At 43.1% G+C, this 24,392-nt stretch overlaps 1 protein-coding gene across 5 annotated transcripts in view; it reads right to left on the bottom strand.

The window, feature by feature from the left end:
- sulf1 (sulfatase 1) overlaps positions 1–23,725 on the bottom strand; it is a 43,777-nt gene extending 20,052 nt beyond the window's left edge. For 2 of the 5 annotated variants that reach the window (XM_042510896.1, XM_042510898.1), the window contains exons 1-5: positions 23,372–23,725; positions 5,783–6,081; positions 5,098–5,337; positions 4,250–4,401; positions 931–1,100 (exon numbers count right to left, since the gene is read on the bottom strand). In XM_042510896.1, the coding sequence (XP_042366830.1) occupies positions 931–1,100; positions 4,250–4,401; positions 5,098–5,337; positions 5,783–5,957 (737 nt within the window). In that variant the 5' untranslated portion in view covers positions 5,958–6,081; positions 23,372–23,725. The remainder of the gene's footprint in view (positions 1–930; positions 1,101–4,249; positions 4,402–5,097; positions 5,338–5,782; positions 6,082–23,371) is intronic. The other 3 variants (XM_042510895.1, XM_042510897.1, XM_042510899.1) reach the window with 3 other exon arrangements.
- Between the last annotated feature and the right edge of the window lie 667 nt (positions 23,726–24,392).

Raw genomic sequence — 24,392 nt, 5'->3', positions numbered from 1 at the left:
ACCCAGAGGCTTGAGCTAAAAATAAATTAATAATGTCACAAAGGGTGTTCCAGAGCACACAATGCATTCCTCTCGTCTCAAGAGCCGCGGGGAGAAACTACTGATTGATATGGACAGGATCAGGAAGTCCTCCGCGAATTTCACAGGAGGGGAGGGAGAGCGGCAAGGGGTAAGAAAATGACACAAGACACTGGGATACACAGAGGGAGAGACACAGAGATATACAGATAGAGCGGCCGAGAGGTCGAGCAAACAGACAGGGGGAATGTTAAGTGGAAGAGAAAGTGAGAGGAAGGAAGTGGGAAACACTGGAACCGCTGGGAAACAGAAAGAAAAAGGAAAACTGAGCTGAAATGACAGCCTAGAACCTCACATCTACTCCCCTAAAAAACCGTTCCTCCCCCACCCAGAGGAGCAGTGCATCCTGGGAGCCTGTTGGAGGGCCCATCAAGAGATGGCAGGGCATGTTGCCATGGAAAGACACAGAGTATTGCGACGCTGCCTCGGTTCAGTAATGAGAGTTGTGGGAGGCCAATGTGGGCTTGGCAAGAGTTGTGCTATGTAAAAAAGCCATCCCTGATCTTATTCATGGTATGTGCCCTGGCTATTCTTGGATGATAAATCATTTTGATTTCACGCTCGCTGAGTCGTCGGACCGAGCAGCTCCTAAGCAACCTGTCATCACTGGGGATTGAGGGGTGTGAGTGCTGTAATAATGTTATGTACACAAAATCATAAAAACTCAAATTGGATGCTAACAAGAAAAAATTCCATAAAGCAGCGGATGAAAGCTGCCTGCGTATATAATCTCTAAATATGGGCCTTGAACATTCATTTTTCATATTTTACAGTGTTTAAGTCCTATATAGGAACCCTTTTGGTTGTATGTGTTTGAGCACGTGTGAGAATGTGAGTCTGAGTGTAACTTACATGTGCTGCGAAGCATTTGGGAAATGCTCAGCGTACTGCGGAGCCGAGTCTTCTGGGCCATGAGGAGCAGCGTGACTGATGACCATCATGACAGGGCGGTGAGGGTACACGCGCTTGGACATGCGGAAAAAGTTGATGCTGTCATTGGTAATCAGATCTGTAAAATAGTCCTGAAAAAGAGTGAATAAACAGGAGTTATTAGTTGCTGCAGGGCTAAAATCCCATGTAGAGAAGGCCTGGTGCATTTCCACTACATGGTACAGGCTCTACTCTACTCGCCTTTGATATCGGGTACTTTTCTGGGTGTCGTTTTCCATCAGAAGACAGTACCGTGTCAGTGTAGCTGGTCATCATAGCAGCGCCGTGCGACTGCCGTGACGTCCATTTCAACACGACACACACAAAAGCACAGGGTGCGTACTGGAAAATGGCTAGTGTATCCTAGTCTATACATGCAGCGCGCTAATGATGCAATGAAGCAGTGACCTTTCTCTCTGACTAATCAATGGTCAGGTGATCAGGTGTCCACATCACCTTTTAGTACCTGTCTGCTGTTTTTGGAACCCCAGGAGAGCAGGTACTAAAAAAGGTGGTTCTAGGTACCAGGTAATGGTCCTAATGGAAAACCTAAAAAAGGCAAGTAGAGTAGAGCCGGTACCATGTAGTGGAATAGCGCCAATGGAGACTGTGGAATCGGGGGGAAAAGGCAAAACAACACAAGCTTTGATACAACTCATTCACAGTCCAATCACCATGACATGTTGCTTTCCCCCATTCAGTCATTTTCAAATAAATGCACAGGGGCCAGTGGGGATATGAACTGGGGCCATTGAGTACACTACACTACCAATCTGTCGAGTCAACAGCTGGCAGCTTGCCTGCGTGTGTGTAAATCTGAGTGTGCGCTTGAGCCTGTGTGTGTATGTGTATACAGTATATGGGCTGTTGCCTCATCAGTGAATCTCTGCCCTATTGAATGTGACACCACTTGATGGTGAGAGGAGCCCGGCGCTCTCAAATGGTATGTTGTTATGACAGCTCCCACCCTCTACTCCTCTCCGGGCTATCCATTCTCTTTCTCCTTCAGCTTCCGCCTCACCTATTCAGCTTCATCTTATTTTTTTCTCCTTTCCTTTAACATGTGTTTTCTTTCCTTGTCGCTGAGTCACTCTGGGAGATAATGGAACACACAAATCGGACAGATATGAGCCTCAGGCATTACTCAGGAAAAGAGCTTGAGTGAGTGATGACTTGTATGCAGGAGATGAGAAAAGTTCTGTTTTTAAATTTTAGTGGCATGAGAGAAGAGAGGACAACTGAATGACTGAAACTATAAATTACAGTAGAGGGCTTAGACTCAGGAAATGTAATATTGTCGCATCAAACAACCCACAGGCCTGACATTTTATCAAAACCTTTATTCCAGGCATGGTGGAGTCTGTCTTTTTAAATGTTCAGCGGGTCACATCCTGAACTAAAATCACAATCGCATTTGCCAAGTTTCCAAAAGATTAACCATTCTACCTGCAGCTTTGGCACGTTGCACTTGTTGTCTGGCACATGCAGAAGGGAGTGCCAAGTTCAGAATGAAAGGGTAAAGGGTGATTTTTCTTGAACTGTCAGAAGTGGGTTTGGCTGAATCATCCTGTCTCTATTAATAAGCTTTATAGCCAGGCCAGCTTTAATGGCCTGGCGTCTGCACATGCCCGTGAAGGCTGGTGATTGCGTGCACATGGCGTAGCATTGCCACACTTGTTTTCTCCGTGTTGCCAGCTCTCAAAAATCTGAGCCACTGCTGCTGAGGGCTCTGGCAGGTCAAAAGGAAGCAACAGTGTCATGGGGAATGCCTGGCCAACAGCTCTGAAATGGTCAGGGAGGTGAAGAGTATCACTTATCCTGGAACCTTTTGGAGATGATTAGTGCTAAGTGGCAGTCACATAATACGAACTCATTCACACATGGTTTGATTTCATCAGTAACTTCCACCCATTTGAATTGAGAATCTGACATTCTAAGTTTTATAACAGCATACATGGTTTGACTGTCAATACAGCGGGGCGTTATGGCTTTGAATTTACTACATTTGCTCATGAGGAGTTGTGGGTTAATTACAAGATGCTTGATCTCAGTTTCCGTTGGCACTGATGACACCAACATAGCACATCTGGCTGAGAACGCAGACTGCTTTGTGTCTTTATGACTGTTGTCTTCTGTAATGGAATTTGAAGGGAAAAAAAGTGTATAGATCATATTCTCCAACTACATCTCACGCAAAAAGCCTCTGACAAAGGCCTTAACCCCAATGAACTCATCCTCCTACAGATGGAAAATCAAATGGGACCAAACTGAATGAAATCACAGGCCAAGTGCCTCATGTAATCACAATGACTTGGTGTGCCAGCTGCACTCTGTGTGGAATACCACGACCTTCTCACCCTGTGTGAATCTAAAAAGAGGAATTGTGATTGTCCTAGTGGTAGCAGGTTAATGGGTTTTGACAGTAAATAGCAAAAAGTTTGCCCATTTGGTTTTAAACCACAATCTGCTGACCGAGCCCATGTCATGTAAACACCTTGGCCTCAAGCTTGTGGGTAACTTTACACCTCAGTCAAAGCTGGCAAAGAAAATAGCAGTCCAAACACGTTTGCCCATCTTCTGGGCAGGCCATCTTGAAACTTGACATGTATCCAAACTATAAACCCTTCTCATGGATTCCTCATGTACCCAGGACTACGCTACCTGGGAAGATATTGGCATGGAGCTGTGAAAACAAGCTGACAGCTCTTACAAAAACATTTGGGGAAGATTGATGATCAATGCCATCCAGAGCTACAAAAAGACAGTGTAACCACAGTGTTCATCCCTAGACTGATGGCAGTAAAGTAAAATTCCCCCTTCTTTTTTATTATGGTATTATAGCACAAAGTCATCCTGCTAAACTTTACAGTGAGACCAAAAGAACAGGAAAAAGGCAGACAGACAGGGAGACAAAACAAATGCAGGGTGGTATTTATCACAGGCTTCTCATAAATATGCTTCATTTTTACAGTGTCTAAATGTTGAGGTAAGGTGCATCATAATAAAGGGATGCTGCAGAAAGAGGAGACTCCACCTCGAGTCATTCCCTTTAATTCTCGGATGAGAATTCCTGCCAGCCTAGATCACAACACAGTGATAAGTGAAGTGCTTCACTGTCTGTATTTATAAGTGGAGTGGAACCTGCAATCTGTCAGGCGAAGTCTTTATATTAGGTCATAAAGGGAAAACAAATGAGGGATTGAGTTGATGGTCCCCTTTTAGAAATTACAGGAAGGCATACCTTGGCATATTCAGCACCGTGTTTCTCCTTGTAACCATTGCGACAGACAGTGTAATTATAGAAGCGGGAATTTTTGATCAATCCAACCCATTCACGCCACCCAGGTGGGATGTAGGTGCCGTTGTACTCATTAAGGTACTTGCCGAAGAAGCCTGAAAAAAAGAAGAAGAGAAAAAGGAAGGTTTCCTTTAATATGTGCTCTTTGGCCATAAATGTATGTTTTCTTCTTTTATTATGCCTGTACCTATGAAATCACAATTCTGTGTATCTGTGTGACTTTCTCTGTAAATTTGAGGCATAACTTTTTAGCTTGTCTCCTTTTCCCTGGCTTTACTGCACAGCATTCTCGGATAGGCTGGGCATGGAGCCAGCCTGTTCTAGAGAAGGCTAATTGCAGACTAACGCATAAGCTCTAAAACCGCAGGCCGTGCTGCAGCCCACAGGACCCCACTGAGCTGCCCAGTCTAACGCCTGCCCATCACTCACACAGACACTGTCTGATGAGACACGACAGCGACCTGGCACGCTCACCCTGTTTGCATTTCTCACAGCAGACAGCCAGGCAGGGCAGTAGATTCTAGCTTACTATAAAAATTTGCATTGACTAACACGAGTGAGTGTATATGACCCCAGAGGACATTTGAGCTGGTGGTGATTGACAGTATCTTGGCAAAAAGTGAGATTGTACCCTATCTAAACCTGAGAAATGCCACTTTCCCATGTTAAATATTGAGAAAACAACCCCAGTACTGCATTTAGAGGTCATGGACATAAAACAGGCTCCTAATGCTCCTTATTATATACAGATGCGTGCTCATGTATGTGAGTGCATGTCTTTGTTCACCAACCTGTCCTGTAGCCAGTGTTGTTGAGGTAGACGGCGAATGAGCGTGGCTCATGCTGAGCTTGCCAGGAAGGAGAGGAGCAGTTCTCGTTGTTGGTGTAGGTGTTATGGTTGTGGACGTATTTGCCCGTCAACATGGAGGACCGTGACGGGCAGCACATGGGTGTGGTGACAAAGGCATTTGTGAAAGTTGTGCCTCCATCTTCCATGATCTTACGGGTTTTATTCATTACCTGTAGAGAACCTGAAGGACAAGATGTGGAGGTCAGTGCTTGTTACATGCATTGTTACCACTGTGAAAAAACATTTATTGTGATGAATGTTTTCTTTCTTATGACATAATTTTTTTTACAAAGAATATGGATAACACAATCTATTCAGATCACTTGATGTTTTTTCAATGAATTCTCTAAGTGGCAAATAATTAGAATTCAGCAGTTAATAGGCCAGATGGCCATTCTGCTCTGGCTTATGGCCTCTATTTAATATTTCATGTGAGGAGAAAAAAAAAGATGAATCCTGATGCAAATGTTCACAAAAGACAAAGAAATTGATTTAGACAGAATAGAGAGAAAAAAAGAGGAAAAAAAATCACACAAACAAAAAGATTATTTAGGTAAGATCACCCAAATTAAAAGTGAGTAGGGGCCACAGAATTCCAGGAAGCACAGAAAGTGTGCCAACCTTACCCAACTCAACATCCTGGTCGTCAGTCATGATGAGGATAATGTTGGGCCGGATGTTTCTGCGGTCTCTCTGGATGCGACCCCTCAGGCCCTGAGCCCTTGTGGTGGTGAAGGCCCAGCTCCCTGGAGCCCAGTCCAGAGACAGCAGGACTAACCAAGGCAGCCACTGCATCAGCATGGTGCCCGAGACGACAAGAGACAGGATGGGTAGATGGGAGGATTAATGGAGGGGTGAAGGGAGGGAGAAGAGGTCCAGCCAGGCCACTCACTCAAACCCGTGCAGCTCTAGCAGCCGTGGTCGACTGTGAAGGGACAGAAGGAGAAAAACATATGGAGACATTAAAAAAAGAATTAAAGTGGGCACTTTTGAAGTAGTAGACAAGAGAATTGCAATATATTTTTAGGTTCCCTTGAGGAACATTTATGCATATTTACTTCAGAAAAATTGAGTGCATCTGCTCACAAAGCATACTTAAACACAACAGTTTATCCATAAACAGAGAAGCCAAAAAGATTCTTCCGCGCTTTAGCCCTTGATGGTCCACCAAGGAAAACTTACCCCACAGTTCCAGCTAAAGTTGCGTGCTGACTGAAACCCCATCACTACTCTTCCCTCTAAACAAAATCCCTCAACATCAACTCTCCTGACCCTAACTGTAAAAAAAAAATACATCAGAGCAATGCAAGAAAGCATTTTATATGACAAAAGAGCAAGCAGAGACAGATCTCACCTCAGAGAATCCTTTACGTCCCATTTTGGCTGTCCTTTTCATATCATTCAAGTACTCTTTCTTGAGTTTATCACTCTCTCCTTCTGTGTCAGATAACACACACTCACACACGGAAACTCTCTATCTCCACTGGAGAGCTGTTGTTCGGCCAACTGTGCCGAGGCCGTGCCATTGGCTGTGTGCGCTCAAACACCCACAGCCACTCTCCTGTGGCAGCCAATCGCGGCCGACCTTCCACCTGTCACTCAAAAGTCACCCCCTGGCGAGTCAAGCGTGACAGAGGGCCGGTGGGGAGGATGGGACCACACTGGGGGGGAGGGGGTTAGGGGGCAAGGGAGGCGGAGAGAGGGTTCCGCTACATTAACCCCAGGGCCACTGTCGCCAATCACAGATTACCACTGAGTCATCATAGCACTTTGCAGCCTCTTGCTCACTTACAATGTCATGGTTGGTCACAAAGTCTGCATATCCTTTACCTAAATGCCACGGACCAGTGTAAAATTTATACTAGTGCTAAGCCTGACCTTTCCCCAACTTCAGAAGAAGATATATATCATGCCGTCACTAAAAGAGACATCACACTGGTTTAAATAAGTTGATCCATATATCCACCTTATTACAAAAATTACTGCACAGGTGACAAACAGTGAAGATTTAAATATATCATTCAGTAATAATAATATATGTGAAAGAATGGCTTGTGGCTGTGAGATGAACTGTGACGCTGTAACAATACGTACTCCATCAACGCCTGTGAAAAAGTGCCTTATGGACAGCAATCCCACTGAGTGGCACCATACTGCTCGCTATTCTGAGTTAATGGCCTGAAAACAAATGGCAGGTCTATGACACCTGAGCCTGGTAAAACCCTACTGAGTGGCTCCGCCCTTACCCTCATTTCCACAAAAAGGCCAGACCCAATTGGCAAAGGGACTGTGACCTAAAATAAGTTAGCATTTACGGTGTGTGACTCATAATAGTGGGAACTCTGGATAGAAGATTACAGGTTGAAATGCAAATTATTTTTTGTCATTAACACACTGTGTTGATTTGTGGCCTTGGTTCTTTCACAAACACAAAATGCAAATGCAGGGAAAAGCCTACATCCTCAAACACTTGTTCTCACTGACGTGCCAAACAGATGGCCCTACATAAGATAACATCATTACAAATTATCTTCTATCAATAAATCAAACGGGTCAACAGGTGAGTATTGATCTTTTCCTTGCACTTCCATTGTTTATGTTTTCCCTGTAGTCAGATGCTACCCTTGATAAGAGGAGCAACAGAGATTTAAGAGCACTTTGGTCTGTCCTGCATTTCAGACAAGCACTGTCCGGGCCAGCCAGCCCAGTCATCGTGACAGCCCTATGCAAACATTGGCGCCGTTTGGACAAACACCCCTCCAGTGCAGGGTGGCAGAGTGCACAGAACCTTACAGTGAATTACACACACAACACAAACTACTGTACAAACACATGGCGACACGCAGAGACTCATAAGACACTCACACACACGAGGCTGTCTCCCACAAAAACACATTCTCCTGCTGTGAGGGTCCAAGTCCTCCTACGTAAATGGGAAACCTTTCCAGAAACAATAGACACAGTCCAGATCTAGAAAAAAATTGAGGCTGTATTTCAGTCAAGCTGCGGAAGACCTGAAATCAACTGTAAACCAGGCAGCCAAGTGGTGTAATGTTAGCACCCAGCGCAAATTCAATTTTACATGCCAATGGTTCCCAGCAATAGCCTCTTCATGCGACTTAAAGAAGTGAGAATACAGACAAGAAGGTTCATTGTGAAATCTGATACAAACCTTGTGGTGCTGATGTGGTTAGCTATAAGGGTATCAATAGCTACACTGTCTGAAATGACCGAGATGGCAGAGCTAATAAAGTGCCACACAAAATGACCAATGGGATGTGAGACTAAGTTACGTATGCAAAAAGAAACTGCTGCTTCCACGAAAGAGAGCAGACCTCACCTTGTCCTTTGGGCTACCTCTCATCCTAACTCAATTTCACCTGATCTACTTTCCTCACTAGGTCATCTGAAGTTCACTTATTACCAGAAGGACTTGTAGCAGCTCTGCATCTGCCAAACACACCCCAAGATCATTCGACAGCTGCCCATCTCAAAGTGACCCCTCACAAAAAGAAACAACACAATTATTTATGTGGCATCCCCAGTAACCTGACTTTTCCGTGTTAACATGACATGTGAAACTTTAAGCTGCTGGAGGAAATAACCAGCTAGGTGACAAGACCAGTGTGAGTGCAGAGGTAGATTGAGGACCTACTGTAAATTAAGACCTGACATGTAGAGTTTCCTGTTCATTCAGAAAGTGAATCAGAATCCAGTTTATTGCCATGTAGGTTTACCCTAGTAAGGACTTTGCTTTGGTATTTTGGTGCAAAGACAAGAAACATAAATACATAGTATTTTTTTTAAATACAATAAAAATGTTAAAAAGTAACATTTATAACAAAAATGTACAATGTACTTATTTAAATTGTTAGAAATAGGCAGGGATATAAAGAAATGTGATCTGGGCGATGTGCAAAGATTTACAGTATCAGTAATATAGATGCAATCTTGGTCTGAGTGTACAAGAATGGACAAAAAGTGCCAAGGCAGAAATTTCTGACTTACTTTCCATATAGAGTTTAAGAGTCTGAACTGGGTTGAGTGGGACATTCAAGGTGACAGCGATGTTCATGCTATACAGTAAACAAGCCAAGTTAGCTCTCTGAGCTAATGCGTGCTGACTTCTCTGATAATTAATTGCAAATGTACAACATTTTTTGCAGGCACTAAACATCAAATAAAAATCACAGACTATATCGCATAAAGTTGCTGTGTGCTGTAAATTCACAACTTCTAAGCAGGAGGCAGAAGATACATTATCTCAGAGTCTGACCAGGCAAATCCTGGCAGCCCCCTCTGTCTCACTCAAGCCTCATTCCCACTGCAAAAGTCTGCTAACCGCTAACATCTGGCTTTTTAATGTAATGAGAATGTGCACAATCTGCATTCACACCCGGGTCAAATGACTGTGCAGTAGACACAGCTTTTTATCACCTCTGGCTCCGATTGGCATTGATGGGAACACAACATCCGGGTGAACGCGGTAATTTCAGCTCCTTAACCGGCGAGATCAAATGATGCACCGTCACTTACTACAGTCTGTCTCCTCCTAAGCAGCACTAAAACACAGATCTACATACATCTGTGTTTTAGATGTACCAAGTTTAGAAGAGAGACTGACTATATAAAAGATATATAAAGAGAAGAAACCAGTGAAAAGTTTTCAAAGACCTCTGTTCCTGCTGTCAAATGTTTACCTGTTCTCCAGCTTCACACAAAAACACCAACAAAACAACCTACACAGACACAACAGCTGACAGAAAGGTAGACTTGTGCGGTGTTCACTGGCAGTGGGAACGTAGTATTTAACAGGTTTACCTGTGTTCGAAAAACACGTGTGCACACGTTAAGTTGGTGGGAAAGTGGTATCTGACTGAGATCCGCAGCTGCCTGTACCACAGAGCAGTGTGAAAGTGAGGAACCCTCACTCTGCAGCAAAATCTGGGGACCAAAATGTCCCGTGACATACAGTACACACTGAATGACAACAAAAACAAACTGCTCAGCTTGAAGAATCTTACTCGACAGAAGGGTACCCAACTGATGATTTGGATCTTTGACTTTCAGGGGGCAAGAAAGACAAATCAACTGCACAAAGCACTATGGGTAATTACTTAATGTATTCTTTGAATATGTCTATCAAAAGCCACATCTGCTCCGGGTGTGAAAGTCAAGAGAATACTTAAATCGCCCAGATTAGACAGCTTAAATGGTGCTTTAGTCATTGCTGGTTATCAGGATTTACTGCACAAGATTAATTGAATTAGATCAGTGTGTTCAAACAATGGTGACTTCTGAGTGTTGTGTTTTGTACACACGATTTAAAGTGTTAGCCACAGTCTTTGCCTTCAGGCACACTTAGCGATGAGAGGCAGCAGGGACCCAGTACATCGAGCTCTAAACATTGCTGGATGTATTCAAACAAAACAGGCAGCTCATACACTGCAAATACAAGAAACAATATGAGCAAATATCCAAGATCTGAAAGTTATTATATAGTTGGCTTCTGAAGCTCTCCTCTGTTATTGCTACTGCTTCTTACTTGTCTCCAACATCTGAGTTGAAATGCATGTTGCCAATTTCATGAACTCCTCAAGAACCCTCTGTGAGAATATCATTTCATGTTATTTTCATAAAACCTTCATTTTTGAATGAATCATTTATTTATGTCATGTGGCATGATATAAGTAGAACAGGCTTCTACTATACATCTGTAGAACAGACAAGAGGTCTTTATTCCTGGGCAGAGTCAGAGGACTAGGGAGCACATTGTTTCTCCTTCCTCATTGTTTTGGAGGATTAGCACTAATGACCCTTTAAATGAGCCTTTACTGTACTCATCATGGTTAAGCTGGGGGAGGAATATTGGGGAGGGATGGGAGGGACATAAAATGCCCAGGGGTTCAAAGGACTGGAACAAAAAGGCCACTATGGAATTTTTAGACACACAGCTGGCAAATACATGAAAGATGTGCAATTTTCAGATTAATGGCCATCAACACTAGGGACTTTTAGCACACCTCAACACCCTACTAATCTGTACTTTCATGACAGTAAAGTTTTTTTTTCCTACGTTACTTGCAGAAAACAGCTCTTTCACTTACTCTCATTTGGCAAAGGCAGCATTGCTCAGTGATTTGGTATGGCTGCACAGACAGCTGTGCTTTGTGCACTGAGCAAAGCTGAACATAATAGAGTTGCTGCTTGTGTAACCATCCAGGCCAGTACTATTTGGCTGGTTGGCAGTTGTGCCCTCCAGTTAGGGCCTCAAACCACACACCCTGCTGCACCCTGACCCTCCTCTGACCCGAGTGGTAATATGGCTTTGATGGTGGCTTGTTTAACCTAACCTCAGCAACCTGAGGCTACCCACACACAGGGGTTAAGAGGGGAAACTCTGAGGGAAGAAAAAAATGAGTGGAGGGGGGCTAGATATAGAGGTATGAAGTTAACAAAAGTCTTGTAAAAGCCTGGTTGTGATTGGCCTGCATATTCATTTCAGCAATGGCAAACAGGCTGCATCTGGCTTCGGTTCTGTTCAGTCAGCAGTGGCAGTCTACCTATTTATCAGCTGTCAGTGAAAAACAGCAGACGCACTGAGAAGACAGAGGGAAAGTTTTCTGGAACAAACACACTGACTGACAGCAATGAATCCATGCATCTCTTAAAGCAGCACATTTATCCACTAATGTGTGTCCGTCCAAGCACTTTGAGTCACATTCAAATTAACATGGAGAGTCTGAAGGTGAGGAGGTTACCCTTCCCTAAACAAGATGCAAGTTAAACCACAACCAGATGCTATACCACACTAAAGTAAATCACTCATTCATAAAGGGCCTTACTACAAGGACAATGGTCATTTCAAAGCACCTCGAATCCCCTTTTATTCCTGTTCATTTGCTCCCTCTCTGTTTGCCCAGTCCACCTCTTGAAGGCAGCCAAGTCACAGAGGAACAATGGCAAAGAGAGGGGAATTAAAGTCTGAGGGCATAGTTTGAATTCTGTAGGCTGCTCTCAAACTATAGGCTCCATGGCTAGTAAAGAAGGCAAGGGACTTTCTGCATACAGTCACAACTTTTTATTTATTTAGCCAATTTTATCTATGTTTAATTCATTTTTTCCTTTTTTGTGGATTTATTGCTCATGTTGCTTCTGTTGTTTCTGATCTATTTGTCTATTATTTTATATTGACATTTTGCATCCTGCATCGTGCATTATGTGTCCTCCTCTTTTAATTTTATCCCAACTCTACTCTAGTTTCGTCTCGCCCTGACTGTTTTGCTCTGTTGTTGTTTTACCTGCTATGTATCCTATTTCGGCTTTTGCTTTGTTTGTCAAAGCACTTTGTAAACTCTGTTTGTAAAGGTGCTATATAAATGAAGTTATTGTTTTTATTACGACTTCGTGCAATAACTCAACTCAAATGTCTCAAGAAATCTCATACATGTTCAGTTGCAAAGTGATCTAAGAGACAGCGCAAAGGAGATAAAGAGGAAGAACAACAAGGTTAGATCTCTTGATTTTTGCTTCAGACCAGTGACATTTTTCAGTGCAGGCTGATTGCTCCCTCCCCATTTCAGAGGGGAAAAAATAATTATTGCGAGGCCTTAGATTAAGGTTTGTCCAAATATTTCTGTAATCCGAGGGAATTCGGCTGGTCTGCTGCCATGAAAACTGACGAGGGCCTTTTACACTGAGGAGGGCCTGTGTCGGGGCTCGCTGTGCCCGGCAGGCCAAGGGCAGCACATTGTACCCACCAAGACCCGCCCGTCAGCCACACTGAGCTGACTGAAGGAGAGCTCTGTCCCGATGCACTCACTTGGCTGTGGGTACGCACTGGGAAAATGCTCAGACCTCGATGTTTTCAGACTCTTAACTCCACTGATTTGTTTGACCAGAATGCCCAAATTGGTGTAGGATCTATGACAAAATTCCAGTTAGAAAACCGAGCGCAAGGCAGCGAGGAGAGTTCACTGGCTCTTTATCCCGACATGTTTATGGCTTCACAACTTTTAACCTCAACAGGAACATTAAGAATCTTTGTCTCAGCCATGTTACAACTACAAACCTTTAGATGTTATAGTTAGAAGTGATTCCCATCCACTGGTAAGCAGCGAGTTTGGGGTACAACGCAGGCCACTTTCATGAAGAAGAATGGCCTCAATTCAGTGAAATGTGAACCTGGAGTGAGTGCATTCACAGCTATTAGTTAAACCCCTCATGTTTCCCTCGGATCTGGTAAGAGAGCCTTTGTAGTGCCAAGGCTTCCATGCCACCCCATCAATATAGTGAATGCATCATAATGTATAATTAAAGAAATCCTGGTCGAAAAGACTTCAAAGTAAGAATGGCTTGTGGGCCACCAGGTGGTCTGTTGGAAATCAGGAGGGGGTTCTGAGAACCCTAAGAGGGAAATGAAAACACACAAGGTCAGTCCAGAAATGGGGAAAGATGCCTGTATTTATTTACGTATGTGCATGTGTATACCTGCACTGAAGGTGGTGTGCATTTAAGTATTCATGTCCTTCATTGTGGAGGCCCTTTATTGAGGTCTGTATATATAAGAAAAAGCCTCATGCTAGTAACACTGTCAAAGAGGCCTCATTGTCAGTAAACACGACTGATATCACTCCCATGCAGTCAATATCATTATGCATATTATATACTAGTGCAGTTGATTTTCAGAAAGGGCCAACTGTTTGGTCCCTGGTGCAGATGCTTACAGCTTTCTCATAAACCGTATATCCAAAAAAACGTCACACCCAATAGCAGCCAGCATACCATTCTGCATGTAACTGTTAATAGGGGTCCCTTGTCAATATACTACGCAGTGTGTACATGACACACTACTAATAAATATGTCCCATAGATCTCAAGAGCTCGCACTCAATACTGCACTTCCTTAGGTCCTCAGCAATGCACTCGCACTCGTGTGAAGTCCATTGAATGAACAGTTGGAAAGAAAATCGGAGGACAGACAGACACACTCCTTCCATTTCAGTTAGATGGTAAGTTAAAAACGCACTTAAAAAAACCTGATCCCTAATGTTTTCCTATATTTTCCAAAAACATGCACTGTTCTTCCGGGAGGCTTGTTTTTCAAGTGAGGCTCAATTTTACAAGTGGAAAAGCAGATTTACCATTCTAAAGGGTGAGGAAAATGGTGAGAGAAAGAGGGGGAGGGAGGGGGCGAAGCAAGAGAAGGAGTGGGGGAGAGACTGAACAAAAGGGAAACCACTCCTCTGATTTATAGTGTGATATGAAAACACAGAATCACAATCGGAGGATCAGCAGCCACAGTTATACGATATGAGTCTCGAGCAAGCACTTTCTTGTTAAATCTATTCTAAGCCATGAATGGAAACCATTAGCGATAGACGACCTCAGATGAATAAAATACAGCGCATTTATATTCCTCTAGCCACTTTCTTGTCAAAACCCACACTGCCATCAGAAACACTCCATCAGGCTGCAAGAGCTCCACAGAAAGTCGGAGGGAGAGGGAGGAGAACGTATTGCTCACTCACGGGTGGCTTTCTTGTCTCTTTGACTCGTCAAATATACCCCAGACAAATTATTCCTTTTACCACAAGAGAGAGCTATGGCAAATTGCTTCAATGGGTTTCCACTGAGGTAATTGTCAAGAATAAAGAGATTGACCTCTTTTCCATGAAATCAGCAGCATGGTGGCACAGAGAAAGAGCGAGAGAGAGATAGAAAGAGAGTGAGAGGTCTGAAGGGTTCCTTTCTGTTAAAGCTCGGCAGTTTACCAAGTTCAACAGCCCTGTAATGTTCACTGACTACTGACTCGAGAAGTGTGACTTGAATTCTCCTCCTTGTATATTGTGGAAATTAACGAAAATAAGATCTGCAATGTTGAGTTTGAACATACCTGGTAACAGAAATAGTAACGTGATTAGGGAGGCATGTGCTTTTCTTTCTATGTACTTACAATGTTCAAGGATCCCACACATTTTTTCATAGACAAAATTTCAAAACTTTTTCAAGGACACATAGTAAATGTTTTGCTGTACTTGACCAGCACGAACATAACAGATCATAATCATATCAAACTCCACTCAAAAACAATACCAGCTAGCTGGCATACATAGAGGAAGAGACAGAACGTGGGGAGAAAATGAAGAAGCGTTCATGATAAAACGTTGTCACACATCAGTGCATATTAGAGCTACAACAGCTTCTTTTCCATGACCATGGGAACCCTGCCAGTTTAAAGAAATAAAGACCCATCTGGACTGCTGAGTGACTGATGCACCATTCTCCTAAATAAGGTGTAAATTTAGGAAGAAAGTAGTAAAAGGTAGAGAAATGTTTTATATAGCAAATTGAGCTTTACTTTCTTCCATCTCTGTGTTTGTGTGAGTCTGTGCTTAAAATAAAAATAAAATTCTGTTTACTCTGACTTTACTCTGACAGAAGAACATTATGACAGTGTCAGGATAGACAGAGCTGTGTTTAGCGACACAAAAAAGGAAAGCAAATAGGTAAACAGAAGATCCTGGGTTCGAACTGAACAAACGCTATACTTTTGGGAAAAGTAAGCCTAAACAAATTTCTGGCCTTTTTTTTTTTTTTTTTAACAGATCTCAGACAACTGTATGCAACACAAATTCAAGAAAAAAAAGAAAAAGTTTGGCAGCTGTTTTGTCTGTGAATATTATCAATATGTATCACACTCAACTCAATCTCATTCCTTCGATTGAGTTGATAAAGCCACAACAATAGCTTAAGTATATGAATCAGACTTACAGCTGCCATGGAGGGCAGCCAGTCATCCCTGTCAAAAGACTTTAGAAGTCTGTAGAATTGTTGTACCAGAGACGTCTGCTGGCTTCTTCCATTTTAGCATCTATAATCTATAATTCAATCATGCCATTCTTCCACACTTTCCAAATGTTATCAGACCCAATGGGTCAAATTCTGGGGTAGTAATGATCAAAAAATGATTAGCTGATTAGCACACGTCTCTTTTGTGATGTAAGGCACATATCATCACATGACAGACGTAATTTCACTATTTGGCCCCTCCAAAAACTAGCTTCAAAGCCAGCATCCTGCTTGGTTCTGGACAAATAATACTAATATCACTACTCTCAGGGTAACATGCTTGCTACAAAGACCAGACAGACCCTTGGGCCATTAGCCAATGGTATCACTTCCTACTAATTAGGCATTAGCCAAGTGACATGCTTAATATCAGAAAATCATTGCTATCCGCTGATCCGTTAAGCCAGCTAATGCTGATGTAAGTAAATGAAATATGTATGAGCATTTAGCATTTAATAAAAGTAGCCTTGATTATGGGAATACAAACCGAGTCAATTTTAATTAATGGATTTTGATAAACTGAAAGAAAAGACGGGAGATTCCTGAGGGAGAGGTTAGCAGCTCTGTCAGCAAACCCCGGTTAAGTGAAGTGCTGCTGCTGGCGCATGAAACTAAACACCCCTAAAATGCGGAACATGTGTAGGCATATTCTTCGGGAACCGTAGACAAACATAGACCATGAGAACCAGCCTGCGTGACCCTGGATGCCATAAACAAACTTCTCCATGGCTGTGACACACCAACATGATACCACTCATAAAAACGCTTTCGTCCGATTGCACCTGTGCCTGCTCAGCACTACCCTCTGTCCATGCCTTTAGGCATATATATGCGTGTGTGTATTTGGATATCATATGCTCTGTGTGTGTGCGCTAGTCATTCACTGACACAGCCAGAGTAAGAATCAGTCAGACTTGAACACAGACAGACACGTAACCTGTAATTTGTACACAGGGGAGCTCTCCTTTCCATTGCCTCTGGCTCAGTGTGTGGCTTTCCAAAGCATGCAGTAACGTCATTTGTAATTTAATTAACTTTATCCTGCCTGGCAAAAATTCCAGATCCTAGTGCATTGTAAAATATCTAAAATACGATATCTACCAAGAGACTAATTAGCTTACAAAGCATAAAACAGGAAGCTTACCCCTCCAAACGCCTCCATTCCTTTACATTTGAGCCAGAGTTGAAGGAATGCAGTCAATGCATCATCCCAACATGTTGGAGAGACACCAGCCAAACTCAGCTGAACTTGCCGCAGGCAGTCGAAGGAGAGCAAAGCGAAGATAATGTGTGTCATGCAATGCTGGACTGTCACTATAAACAAAGTTGCTCAACCTTTAATACCACAACTGTTCTGTTATCCAGCCATTCTGAGTCCACATGGCAAAGTCGGGCTGTTCCAGCAAGGGCAAACAGGACCAGAGGCTACCAGTAGCACATGGACAAGTCCACACATATAAGTGTTTGTGCATGCACACACACATAGACGCACACGGGCAGAGGAGGGGAGTGCTGGCAGAGGCTGAATGTGTTTGCCCGCTCCAGGGGAGAAGGGAAGAAAGGGAGCAGAAGAGCTGAAACAAACGCATGCTGGCTTCTATTAGTTGAGCTGTGGAGCGGGATGGAGGGGTGAGGAAATGTATTCATTCCTCCTGCCCCCCCATCCATTCCCATCCCTCCAACCCTCCCACCCCATTATCTCCATTCTGGAAAAGCGGCAGATGAAAGGGACAACCCCCCAGTGGCAGCACTTCTCCCTCCAAACTTACGCCGACGCATTCTGACGGCTGCTTAATTGTACGTGATACAGGCAGGGCCCTTTCTCTTTCAAATCTAAAACAGATTGCTTCTCCCTGGGGAGGGGATTATTGGACAAGAGAGATGACAAAGCAGGGACAGTGCAGCCCTCTGGGGGGTGGAGGACGGAGGGGGTAAGCTTGTGGATAGTGAGTGTGTGTGTACACGTTTTTTTATGTTTCCCTTTTGTACATGCCTGTGTCGCAAGAAGATTATGTTTGTGTCCATGTGTTTCAAATGCGCACACGTGCGGGTGACAGCCAAGAACGCGTGCGCAAGATCCAGTCTCTGATCTCACCAAGATCACCGGATCTTTCTGTCCACTTTAAACCACTTCTTTCTTCCCACTTCTTTATCACATGTTCACACCTCCCTTTCTCTTATCTCGACCTCTTCTACTTTATCCCTCTTCTACTTCCCCCCTCTGTTTCTCTCTTGACCCAGCTTTCTCTTTCTCCCTCTTAAGCCCATGCTGCATCTATGTGCAGTGACATTTGAACAAAAGCAGCTGCGGACATCACAGAAAAAGCATTCAAATCCTCTTTTTCTTACTCTACGGCTAAAAGTGCACATTAATGAGTAAAGTCTAACAACAATCTCACACCTTCTCTCCCTCCATTCATTCTCAGGCCAAAATGACAAGGACCTGGTCAGGGGTCAATCCTGGCTGTTGTGTAGAAGAATCATCTACTGAGGACTTTGCAAAACCTTTTTTCACAAACCATATCTTCACTTTCCAACTAGTCATTAGGGCAGAGGCTCAAGACAAAGACAAGGGGAACACTTCCAGGCACAAAAAAGGAAAGCATTGCATGTATGTTTGGTTTGCTGGTCTTTTCAACATTTCCAAGCACTAGATCTAAGGTTAGAGGATCAGGCATTCCTACCAATGATGAGCTGAGTGTGATGTTTGCATGCCCTGACCTTTATCGCTCAAATGAGAGGCTGAACAAACACTTGGGGGTGCTATTGAGAGCTCCCAATACCCCAAAATAGATCTACGCAATATGGGCATCCAGATATGTATGGAATATTTCCCTGGAGATATGTCCTCAAAAATCAAGGATATGTTTTGTGTAAGGGCTGCACGTACGCACATGGAAACTCCATGGAAATGTTTGATCAGTAAGGACAACAAAGGAACTGAGAAAGTGGCTGACTCATCTAAAGATAGCCTTTCTAGATCCCACATAAATAAAAGCATGCCAAATGCTCACTGTTCAAATACTGGTCATTTGCAGTGATAGGACTGTGCAATCTACTCCAGCGCTACTATGCAATCAGGCTAGTATGAGGAACACTATCATTAAGCTGAAGAGATAAACAAGTGCCGGAGGAGAGGGTGGTTTAGGAAATCTTTTCTTAACATGCTCGCACACATGAGAACACAGACAAACTACAGTTATAAAGCAAATTTTTCTGTATTTTAAAGAGAGATGAAAAATGTGAGGTACTGTCTTCCAAAGCAAACATGTTGAATAATTCAGTCAGAGTACTTGTTAAGTCATTAGCCAGTTTAACTGATAAGAAGCAATTTGATTAAAGCAATATTGGACAACGCATCTTAAGTTCATTCTCCACTTCAACACCATCTAAATTCATTTTTTATAAGCCATAAGTATCGTCCTATTCTTACAGGACTGCAGAAAGTCATCCGCAAGGTTTTAAATTCTGCTGCAACCCAGAGAACCCTATAATGATAGAATTTGTGAATATGACTTCTGTCATTGTGGGTTTAAGTTGAGAAAGTGCAGGATGATAACAGTCTGACTTAGCTGACAAAAATGATGGTGCTGATCTGGAGTGGAAAGAGGGCAGGTATTTGATTTGGAGTTAATAAAAGAAAAAAAAACAATGGAAAAGTTAAAGACCTCCACTGCCCACAAAATTAATGAAATTTCATACATTTGACAGGTACAGCACTGGTGTTGTCACAATACTAAAATTTCTAACTCTGACACAACACCTTAAAAAATATTGATATTCAGTACAATTTCCGATACCATAGGGAAAACTGACATTGAGGGCATACAGTTCAAAATTTATATTAAAAGATAATTATAACAAGGCTATGACATGACAATGACTTTTCTTTTCTTGTTTAGTAGAAGGAAACAGCAAAAGAACTGTAATTAATATTAACTATAACAATACTATATAAAAATAGCATGGGACACAGATGCAGCACAACACATCTGCCGCAGCAAGGTCGCAGATAAGTGTATCCATTATGATTAACTACAGCTGCTATGTTGATCACAGACGATACGCACAGACGCGCGGTTCTTCTGTTCTTCAATGTGGCTAGTCTATTTATTTTTTCTCTGCACGCAGCTCCACGGCCCTCAGAAATAGGTAAAAAACTAGCTACGGGCATTTTAAGTAACTTTAATATTCGTGTACTCGCATTAAATCATTAAAGTGTACTCAAGTACTCGCAACCATCTTTCTGTTGCTGCCGTTGATGCTCCAACGGTTAGACACAGCTGTGAATAACCATCTCCCGAGGCGCCCTCCTTGCGGTCAGTTAAACTTCTGCCCGGTAAGCAAAAGCTTACGGCTGCAGCAATTAAAAACTGACACAAAGCTGTTGAACTGTCCCAGTAAACTGAAACCGACAAAGAAACGGCTTGACTCTGTTATTAAACCCATAATTAACCATTAACATAAACCGCGTGATGCTAACAAATAGCCCCATCACTGTGTGTGTGTCTATGCAGGTGAACTTTCACAAACTGTTGCCCAGTGCAGATCCCACACTCCTGCAGAAGTTGTCTCATGATTACTCGATGTCCTACTCGAGTGCTCATGCCCATCCCTAGTAAAAAAACAACCTAGAATTGTAAAATAAAATTGAATGCCTTTAAAAATAATTAAAATGAATAACTCAGTGAGCCAGAAAAAAGCAATGCAGCAGAGCAAGCTTGTGGGTGTTTTTACATTTCAAATAAACACAAATCCATCATATCAGTACATACAAAATTCAACACACACAAAGTGAAATATTTAATGCCCTTTTTATTTCTTACAGTAACAAGTCTGCCATGAATGCCTTTGACCTTGTTCATCAGTTTGTATGTATGAAGTCATGCAAGATGTCTGGGAAGTCTCTGATTCACTGCCGCCTGCAATTACAGGCCGGACACACACACACACACACACACACAAACACACACAAACACACACAAACACACACACGGACACACACGGACACACACACACACACACACACACACACACACACACACACACACACACACACACACACACACACACACACGGACACACACATGGACACACACACACACACACACACACACACACACACACTTCAGGTCCTGTTCGTTAAAATAATGAAAACCACAGATTCTACACTTTTTCCTCTTCCCTTACACTCAGTCTCTCAATCAAACTTATCAGAAGAAGGAATTGCTTTCACACACACATGCACACACACATACGCACATATGCACGCATGCACGCATGCACACGCACACACACACACACACACACACACACACACACACACACACACACACACACACAGACATACGTACACACACCATGGTAGATTCGAGTGATGGCAGAGCCGCTACTGGAACAACGTTTGTCTTGGCAAGCGTCTACCCCCCAGAACCTAATTATTTGCAGCAGCTGCTCTTGTTTGTAGCACAGTGAAGCTAAACTGTTTAAAGGATCTCCCTTCTCTTCTGCGCTGGCAGCCAGTGCTTCCCTTTTAAAACGCCTCAAAGCCGCTTTGCTATGCTGTGTGTAGGGTAATCAGAAATTGAATCTAAATGCTGCCGGGTGAAACTGAAGTGAACAGAAGATTTATGGATCAGTCTCGTCAATGCTTAAAGTTTGAAGTAAGGCTTCTACATATTTCTTTGGCTTTTTCATTCAGTAATACATACTGGCACTGCCAATGTATTGAAATGTAAGCCAGTCTGTTACATTTTTGCCAATTGTGCCTGGCACAAGCAGTTGGCTTTGAATGGGACCACAGCATAATTTTGCCATTCAGGAACACAAGTATGAATTCTCAATTTTTGTGTGGACTGGTACAGTACACATTGATCCAATACTCAATAAAAAATAAAGAGTCCCAAGTCACTCACTTGGTCTTTAAAATAGAGGAAATTCAATAACATATCACACGCGGCTAAATCCAGGCTTACCAGGAGCATAAAAAGTGATTTTAAGAGAAGTTAAAATGTGTTCAACTACAGCTTGTAATGTTTTGTGTCAGTGTAATCGCTCTTTCTGGGTAATACAGAAAAAACATATTCATGAGTCAAACTTCACTCAATACCTCTTGTGAAAGCTCTACCAGTGAATAAAACAAAACAACTATCAACTTTCTCTCACAGTTCTCCCAAATATCTGTCAAGTGTTTCACCATTGATTCGCTTGTACAGACAAATTTTGTACCAACGTCTCCACTGGCTTTAAAGCAGCAGTCATCACAACCTATTGGTGGTTGTGTTAAATACTTCAAGTAACAAGCAGGAAGTGTAGCTACGGCTGGTTTACCAAAGTAAACACAAATTCACACAACAGCAGCTTTCACCCATACAACCTCCTCTCCTCTCAGCCCGGCTGCTGTCCACACAGCCTTTCACAGCTGCACAATCTCCATTTGCAAACACCTCATACACACACATTCAGACACACACGCACGCACACACACACACACACACACACACAGTGCCTGGAGCTAGGCATAAATACTATACATCATATTCCCACTCCACTGGCAAGTTTCCCCTCTCACTTGACTTGAGTTAAATAGCTGAAGCGAGGTGTACATTCTGAGTCTCTGCTTAGCTCTGACAGTTTGTCCGGAAAGCGGTCTTCAGCAGCTCATCCATTTAGCGTATACTGACACGTTCTGCCAGAAGTGCACTCTGGATAAGATTTATGAAAAAACTTATCTGGGCTGAAGTGAGAGAATGTTAATTGCCACACTGAGTTTTGGGCGTGTAGAAAAATTATGTTTTAATTCCTATCATCAGAACTGACAAAGTTAAGAAGGAAACAATTCATCTTCATTAAAGATTTTAGGATAACATTTAGGATATACCAACAGAATGAAATACAGACATTTTTTTTTACCTTGTCCATATTCTAACTCATAAGATGCCCCCATGAACACAGCTCATAATTTATGCAGCATAATTTTTAAGTGACAGCAAGCTTTTCAGATGTACAGAAGCTTCCTTTCACTTTCAAACATCCTGCACTTAGAAAGTAGAAATTAACAGATGGGTGCTTAAGGATTGGGGAAAAATGACATTAATGGAATGTGCTGCCTTCTAATCCCCTGAGACGGAGGAATTTGCGACGGAGGGAATTCCTGTCATTCAGGGGGAAAACTGTGAAGTCCAGCACACACAGAGCTGCTGTACAGGCAACACAGATTCACTGCACTTGTAGACTCCCACTTCTCTGACTGTATGCTGCATCAGAAATTGACTGCCAACTGAACAAATTAACAGGCACAGACTCTGCAAAAGCAATGGAAAATTGCAGAAAGCACACAAAAAAGTGAGAAAGTTGTAAAGTACCTGAAAGGCAGGAGAGCAGAGTGCTGGCCGAGTGAGAGGCAAGGCTAGGATTCCTCTCTGAGTTTTCTTCTTGCCTTTCTTCGCCGGCTCTCCGCGCGCTCATAGAGGGGTTTGTGTCTTGGTGCAGAGATTTTGGGTTGGAGAGTAGGGGGGACCACACAGCTCCTGGAAGACAACCTCTCTCCTCTAATCCTCTCTCCGATGTGATGACACTCTCTAACCTCGACCATCTGTTGAAACACGTCCCGGAGCAGTCAGCGCTGCGCTGTGTCAAGAACCCCACTCCCCTACCCAATCACAGACCGGCTGCTGGGTGGCTCCTTGCTGCCAGGAGGCAGGGACAAGGACACAGCTCAGCGCTGAGGGAGACACACACACACATGCAGTTGCAAACACACACACAGACACTCTACGAGATGGAAGCAAGAAAACCCCCAGTCATCGTAACCTGAGAGCCAGAGTAGGAGGAAGGGACAGGGAGAGTGAGAGGAGTGGAAAGAGAAGGAATGGGAGGGGAGAGAGCGCAAAAGTGGAGGAGAGAGTAAGAGCACAGAGAGACAGAGAGCATGTTTGAGTGGCAAAAGCAGAGACAGATAAGAGAAAATTGGATATGATCTTGACTGAAAACCCATGCACACAAACACGCATCAAGTTCTGCACTGTTTGTCCTTGACACCTTTCCTCCCATTCTCCTCCTTGCAGCCACAAAGTATGTGGTCTAAAGAATCAAACCAAAAAAGCAATAAAATTCTGCATTGGCCCTGTGGTGGGAATGCTGTTGGCACTAAACTGCTACATCTCGAGGCACAGAAGCACAGGCAGCAGCCCTCACACCTCAGTGTGATAAATCCTTACAGTCCCTCGGCTGCATTCCTACCCTTCACCACCAATTGCCTTAAGTTAAAAAGGAGGGCAGAGGGTAAAGACACTAAAATTACAAAGGTAAGGAAAGCGTAACATAGAAAGAGAAAGAAAAGGAAAACAAGTAAAGGTAAGGGGGTGTTGGGGGGGTGCTATATGG

Source organism: Plectropomus leopardus, chromosome 21 (genome assembly GCF_008729295.1).
Source record: "Plectropomus leopardus isolate mb chromosome 21, YSFRI_Pleo_2.0, whole genome shotgun sequence".
Lineage (NCBI taxonomy): Eukaryota > Metazoa > Chordata > Actinopteri > Perciformes > Serranidae > Plectropomus > Plectropomus leopardus.
Note: the sequence above shows the minus strand (reverse complement) of the source record. Positions and strands in the feature narration are given on the sequence as shown.